At 31.7% G+C, this 7,560-nt stretch overlaps 1 protein-coding gene across 1 annotated transcript; it reads left to right on the forward strand.

The window, feature by feature from the left end:
* Positions 1-433: 433 nt before the first annotated feature.
* LOC129886543 (ferric reduction oxidase 2-like) lies at positions 434-7,296 on the forward strand. The gene is made up of 8 exons (XM_055961259.1): positions 434-695; positions 1,184-1,295; positions 1,380-1,562; positions 2,221-2,455; positions 5,246-5,573; positions 5,662-5,905; positions 6,066-6,769; positions 6,853-7,296. The coding sequence occupies exons 1-8, from the start codon at positions 503-505 to the stop codon at positions 6,990-6,992; spliced, it is 2,139 nt and encodes a 712-aa protein (XP_055817234.1). The 5' UTR covers positions 434-502; the 3' UTR covers positions 6,993-7,296.
* Positions 7,297-7,560: the final 264 nt, after the last annotated feature.

Here is a 7,560-nt window from a genome sequence, read left to right on the forward strand (position 1 = left end):
AGTTTAGCGGAACTAAACTAAATAGTAATTAAAGCTAAATGAGTTAAAGTCATATACATCATCATGCCACCGTTACATGTTACAACAAATAATCTGTCGTACGTATTTTAAAATTATATCCAACATTTTAAAGCTGTAAAATATCTTTTAAATAACCTAATAACGCTGACAATTTATATATATACCTTAAACTCAAGCTAAATATACAACTCCAATATTTAGTGAAGAAGTTAGTTTAGAGGAAAAGTTTCAACAAAAACTTGAAGAAGAGCTTAGAGGTGAAAAAATTGAAAGTTAGGTGAAAGAAAAATATATGTAAAATGGGGCCCTAGGAAGACAATATCACTAGACCATTTAGAGGTGCAATACTCTTGTCAAGTCAGCATCCTATACAAACTTTGCTTATTTATAGCACCACAACTCGTAGACACTCATTTTCTATATATAACAAGCTCACTATATATTTCCAATATTCAACAAAAGGTAATTTGTTACAAGAAAAATGGAGTTGAATAAAAGATCATCATTTTCTGATGGAACAATTAGAATGATACAAGGAACAATATTAGCTTTAGCACTTACAATATTTCTTGGGAATTTGATGATGTGGGTCATTATGCCAACCTTCACATATTATCAAAAATGGGTTCCTGTTCTTGTTGCTGCTACCAATTCCACATTCTTTGATATCCAAGGTATTTATAATTACCTCTTCCAATTTTTTCCATCCCTTTTCTACTTTGTACAGAGGTGGATTCAGGATTTGAATATTATAAATTCGAGTTTGAAATTATTCTACAAAACAGCGCGAATTTCTAATGGAATGATATTTCAATTGGACATCCATCGAAAATTCGTGTGTTTTAATTTTGGTAATAATATAACATATACTACAACTTATTTGATTTACTAGGCTTCATCTCTACTATTTCTACTTACTTAGTGGATCTTTTAATACATAAATAAGGTCTGAGTTAAAATTATATTCTGAGTTCGGATGAATCCATAAATGCTTAACTGCATTCACCCTTGTTTTTGAAAATTTCTGATAAAATTAGAATTACGATGCAGAAAATAATACGAGCATGTAAATGGGGACTTCCTTCTTTTTTTTCCCTGTTTCAGGTTGAGATGATGGAAAATAAAAGATATTATAAATTTGATTGTTGGTGTTATTTTACAGGTCCTATTATGATGAACTTCACATTCCCAATCTTATTCATAGCTGTTTTGGGCTGCATTTATGTCCACCTAGAGAAGAAGAAAAAAAGTGATATTGTCACTTCATCATATTGGTATGGTATATACAAAAATGCTTTTTGTTTTTGTTTTTTGAGATTATCATGTATTTAATTTTTTTTCTTATTGTTTTATTTCAGCAATAAGGATTGGTTGAAGATATTGAAGAAGCCAAAAATCATCCAACCATTAGGGATAGTGACATGGATAGAACTTTTTTTTCTAGCCATGTTCATTATTCTGTGTGTTTGGTATTTCTCAGCATTTGTCTATTTTCACTATAGTACCATTACCACTTATGCAGTAACCAAAGGAGTTCAAGTGTAAGTTTCTCCTTTCTCCAAGGAAAAAATAACACCATAAAGAGGAAAAACAAATGCTATTATCTGTCTTTTAAAATTTTTGCACTCGTTTATAAAGAAAGATATACAAAATCCTTAATCATACTAGTATTTTGATAATGTCCCCACTTAATTAATTAATACTTCACTAATTAGAGAATTTAGGATGAATTTAAATTAGACAAAAAGTATAACTTAAGTGATTCTTTCTTTTTCTAAAAAGCCAAATATTTTGGTACAAGTTCAATTTGTCAAACGACTAATAGAGTGAAAATAATTGAATGGAAATTATATATGATGGTTCACTATTGTATTTACGAATACGTGAGTAGTCAAGAGTAGCATATAGTTCACTATTATATTTATGAATACTTGAGCATTCAAGAGTAGTATACGATTCACTATTATATTCACGAATACTTGAGTAGTCAAGACTCAAGTGTAACATGTATAGAATTTCATTTTTTAGTTTTTTCTTTTGACTTATTATATTCATGAATAGTTGAGTAGTCAAGACTCAAGAGTAACATGTATAGAGAATTCAACTTTTTAGTTTTTTCTTTCACTTTTTTTTAGTCTTTTCATTATTAATTTTGTTGAGGGGTTGATAACATTTTTTTTTGTGGTGGAAATTTTGTAGGTGGCAAGCAAGAATTGATAGGTTGGCTTTAGTGATAGGGCTAACAGGGAATATATGTTTAACATTTCTGTTTTATCCAGTGAGTAGAGGTTCTTCAATTTTGCCTCTTTTGGGACTAACTTCAGAAGGCAGCATCAAATATCATATATGGTTGGGACATATGGCTATGACCCTTTTCACTATTCATGGTCTTCTTTTTATTCTCTTTTGGGCTGTCTCTGGGAGATTACATGAGGTAATCTCATCCCTTCTAAATTAATTAACCATACTAAATTTTTTTTATTTCATTAATTGCAATATCAAATGTGTGTGTGGGGGGGTGGGGGGAGCTACTCTTAGATTTCATTTATGTTGACTAATTTGAGCCCTGAACGGAGATAAGAAGTCTAACCGGAAAAGAATGCTTTTTAAAATACTAACATTATATATGAAATGAGATTTTTTACTAGCCACTTTAATGTCACGATTCACATAATGACAATCTTAATATATAAATTATTGAACATCATAAGAATGCTTTCTAAAATTCTAACACTACATGAAATAAATGAGATTTTCAATGGCGATCTTAACATGGTAATCCATATAATGATGATTTTAACAGACGTCCGTTAGAAATTAACGATTTTCTAACAATGTTAACCAAGTTTTCGTGCACTAAAATTGTGAAGTTTCTAGACCTCTATTGGGAGGGTGGGGTGGTTGATGTTAGGGTTTTCAAGATTTTGATGTGTAAATAATTATTGCGGAACCGCATCAATTAGTACATGAATTAAGAAAAAAGAAACTACATAAACAAGATTCAAAAACGTTAAAAAGAAGATAAAACGTTAATGATAATTTTTGAAACTTAACTTATACAGCAGTTACAAAAAAAAAAAAAAAAAGATGATCATTGCACATTATGTTTTCTTGGTTTGCCACTCAATAATGACATAGTTGTTAGGTTCATAGTGTCCACACCAAAAAAAAAAATGGTGTGAATATTAAGTTCACTAAGGTTTCAAATTAAATCTCACCCATATGTTAAAAGCACTACAAATATTGGTTTTTTAATTTGGTGGCCTAAGTGTGACTTTCATATAGTTTTGATAAGTGAGCAATAATAACAACCAACAAACAACTTGTGGTTTTATACATCTATGTTTTCAACCAACACAAAAATACATCTATGTATGGAGATTAAGTTTTAAGCATTGACACTCGAGAAAAAAATTAATATAATTTAGTTGCTAATTATAAATTATAAGGTAATTACATATAAATCTCCATGATACGTTAATTGATAATTTAGTAAAAATAATAACTGATCTGCTATTACATCTTAAATTTCACTAATAGTAAAAGAAAAACAGTATGGAGTCTAACTTTTAATTTTTATGGAAGTGGTGTAAAATAAGTGAAATATTAGTAGAAATATAATATTTTTTAATTTTATTATTCTTGATCGATGTAAAGAGAACAACTAACTCTTAACATTTGTAGGGTGGTAGGTATCCTTCATTGAATTTTACTTTCAATTAAAGTTGTTATAGTTTTACTTTTAAGAGATTATCTAAAGAAAATATATGCATTCACTTTCTAAAGTCGTAAAAGAAAATTTAGATTCATATTATGCATGTGTTTGGTAATAATTGCGGCTGTCTTGTTCTTACCTAACACTCAATTTATAAAGAAGGGTGCGTTCATACATTATGTAAGTTGTCATATTATGAGAGAAGCAATCAAAAGTATAACAATGTGACATATAGAAGATTTCATCATTATATTTTTTATCCTTTATTCTATGCACAAACCTTTTAGTCTTTTCATAACAAAAGGCAAATCATTCATTTCTACATAACATAAGCACTTTTTGAAAACAAGACGAAGAAATCATCCTATTTGACTTGACAATGAGGGTAAGAAATAAGATTTTAAAATTTTATAATTTTAAATTAAAAATATATTAAAATATTTTTTTAATCTTGTGAGTGAAAAGTTGAAATTAAGAAATTGTTAAAAATGGGAAAAAAATATTAATTAAAAAAAATAAGACAAATAAATTAAAAGTAACTTTTAACGAAAGACAATACATGGTTGATGGTTGATTAACTAAAAAAGTTAAGATAATATAAAAGGAATAAAAGTTTGGTGAAACAGTTAAATGTGGGGAACTCTTTGTCTTTAAGACTAAATTACAGTTCCACTAGAATTGGAAGTTAGATTGGATATAAATTCAAAAGAAAAAAGTGCAAGAGCCATTATCCATGAGTGACACAACAATTAGTGAGTGGAATTTTTGGACCACATTAATCAAGATTTGTTTGAACTTATGAAGAAACCCCATACTGTTTGGTGTTTTCTTATTTATAGAATATTTCCCCCCTTTAATTTTGGGACCATTATGGTTCAAGTGTTTTGACATCTATCTAAATTCTAGAAGATACCCACCCACCCACGCCACCATGACGCCTAAATGATCTAATCATATTATATCCAGACTCCCATCTTACCATAAATTATTCATCCATGCATCAGTATAAATATAATCAAAATAATATGTGCAAATGGTGAAATCAAGAATTTCATTAGGGGGTATTCAAAATTTAATAAATATATATAAAATATAAAATTTATCATTTATGAATATATCGTGTAATTTTTCGACGAAACTGATCATGTTTTCGCCACTTGTAGCTCTTTTACCTAAAAACAAACGAGTGTGGGAGTGTGTGTGGTGGGGGGAGTAGAATCAAGGTCTTTACACAAATAGCTGGTTAAATTTACAGTTTATTTTTTTAACTGAATTACATAGATTATACCCTAATTACACATGTTTATAAACATATTATACATGAATTATACATCCACGGCTATTTTTAATCTAAGCGACACCGGATTCATTGTTTACTTTTTTCTAGTCAATATACATAGATTATGCATAATATTTGATCAGTTGACAGCTATTTAGGTTAACTCTTCTGTTTATTAATTGATCACCTTGATCGTATCTTATTTACCAGCTAGTCTTGGTTTGATGCAGATGCTGAAATGGGATCCACATTACATATCAAATGTACCTGGAGAACTTGGTTTACTTGTTGGATTAATATTATGGATAACAACATTTCCAGCAATAAGAAGAAGAATGTTTGAACTCTTCTTCTACACTCACTATCTCTATATTCTATTCATGGTTTTCTTCCTACTCCACACTGGAATGTTTTATGCCTGCATTATGCTTCCTGGTTTCTTCCTCTTCTTGATCGATCGTTACTTGAGATTCTTGCAATCCAAACAAAAAGCTCGTTTGATTTCAGCCCGAGTTTTGACTTGTGAAACTGTTGAACTCAACTTCTCCAAAATATCAGGTTAGTTCAGCCTAGCTACAATTCCATCTTTCATTTTCCAGGTTACCTATCTCACTTTTTATGGACGATTACTTGTTCTAATTTGTAGGTTTGGAGTATTCTCCAACAAGCGTTATGTTCCTAAATGTGCCAAGCATATCAAAGCTGCAGTGGCATCCATTCACAGTAACTTCAAACAGTAACTTAGAATCAGATATTATTAGTGTTGTCATCAAATGTGAAGGAAGTTGGACTAAGAAGCTTTACAATGTCATCTCTTTGCCTTCCCCTGTCGATCGTCTTGATGTTTCTGTTGAAGGACCTTATGGACCTGCTTCCACTCATTTCCTAAGGTTAGAGATGTTTTCCAGTATCAATGTATTTTAACTTGTGAAAACATGTTAGTCGTACGGCTTTTACGACTAACATGTGTGAAGTTTTTTTTTACTATGTCTGAACATAGAACTTGAAACTCTTCCGAGTCAATGATGGTATGGTCAATTTTGATGACAGGCATGATACATTGGTGTTGATCAGTGGAGGAAGTGGAATAACTCCATTCATTTCAATCATCAGAGAGCTGATATATATGAGCTCAACACTGAAATGCAAAACTCCCAAGATTCTATTAGTTAGTGTGTTCAGGAACACTTCACAACTCTCTATGTTAGACCTACTTCTTCCTATAGCAGGCACTCCTTCAGGATGTTCTTCTAATCTTGACCTACAAATTGAGGCTTATATAACCAGAGAGAATGAACTAGCACAAGAAAAATCCGAACCCCTACGGACCATTTGGTTCAAACCTGACCACTCTGATGCACCCATAACCCCCATTTTAGGCCAGAACAACTGGCTTTGGCTTGCTGCTATAATATCGTCGTCGTTTGCTCTGTACCTTCTATTTGTGGGACTTCTTTACCACTACTATGTTTACCCTATGGACCATGGTACTAACAAGGTGTTCCCATACTACACAAGGGCTTTGTTCAACATGTTGTTTATAGCAGCTGCTATAGGAATTGCAGCAAGTGCAGCCTTCCTATGGAACAAGAAGAAAAGTGCTAGGGAAACTAAGCAGATTCAAGACATGGCAGATTCAACAAAATCTTTAAACTCATTATTAGCCTGTGCTGATCAAGAGCTAGAAAGTCTTCCTCAACAATCTCTCGACAAATCTATCAAGACACATTACGGCCAGAGACCTGATCTCAAGAGTAATTACTACTATATATTTTCATAATTTGTACTTTGTTTCCCAACTCTATATGTTTGGTAACTAAATGAAATTCTCTTGCAGGAATATTGCTAGAAGTTAAAGGATCAAGTGTTGGAGTACTTGCCTCTGGACCGAAGACCTTGAGGCATGACGTTGCAGCCATTTGCTCATCTGGGTTGGTTGAAAATCTGCAGTTCGAGTCCATCAGCTTCACCTGGTGATTTACTCGCCTTTTCAACTCTGAGCTAGCTTAAAAGGATTCTATAAGAATGCATCAGTATCTGTGTAGATATTATGCCCTGTAATATGTTCCAGTCTTCTGGTTGGATCAATGTGTGCTTAAAATAGGTATTGTGAGTATGGTTGCCCAAGATAACATTACTTTTTGTTGAATATAATATGTAAGGTATTGTAAGTAGTCTTTGGAAGAGGAAATAAGGTTCATGGGATTTGAATGGAACCTGTATTTGTTTCAGAAATTAGACAAAACTATTATTGATATATAAACCAAACAAAAACTTCCAAGTTTCTATAACTTTTAACTAAGACAAGGTCTGAAACTTTCCAGATCCCTAGTTTTATCTTCCATCAACAAATTCCAATTCCTACTCCTACAACATCATTTTGCTACGCCTAAGGAAAGGTGGGGTGGAGGATGAGAGCTATCATCCTTCTGTCGCAACCAATAATACCTACATAAATTTGTGAACAGGCAAAGCTTAACATATCTTTTAAAAATGACTGCACCAAAGAGATAACAATGACCCCTATATATTACATTGGGGTCAA

Source organism: Solanum dulcamara, chromosome 4, assembly GCF_947179165.1.
Source record: "Solanum dulcamara chromosome 4, daSolDulc1.2, whole genome shotgun sequence".
Classification (NCBI taxonomy): Eukaryota; Viridiplantae; Streptophyta; class Magnoliopsida; order Solanales; family Solanaceae; genus Solanum; species Solanum dulcamara.

Excerpts from the sequence above, each read along its gene's own strand:
- LOC129886543 (XM_055961259.1), top strand. The coding sequence starts at position 503 with ATGGAGTTGAATAAAAGATCATCATTTTCTGATGGAACAATTAGAATG. Across the intron at positions 696-1,183 it reads CACATTCTTTGATATCCAAG|GTCCTATTATGATGAACTTC; the intron begins GTATTTATAATT and ends GTTATTTTACAG. Across the intron at positions 5,906-6,065 it reads GCTTCCACTCATTTCCTAAG|GCATGATACATTGGTGTTGA; the intron begins GTTAGAGATGTT and ends TTTTGATGACAG.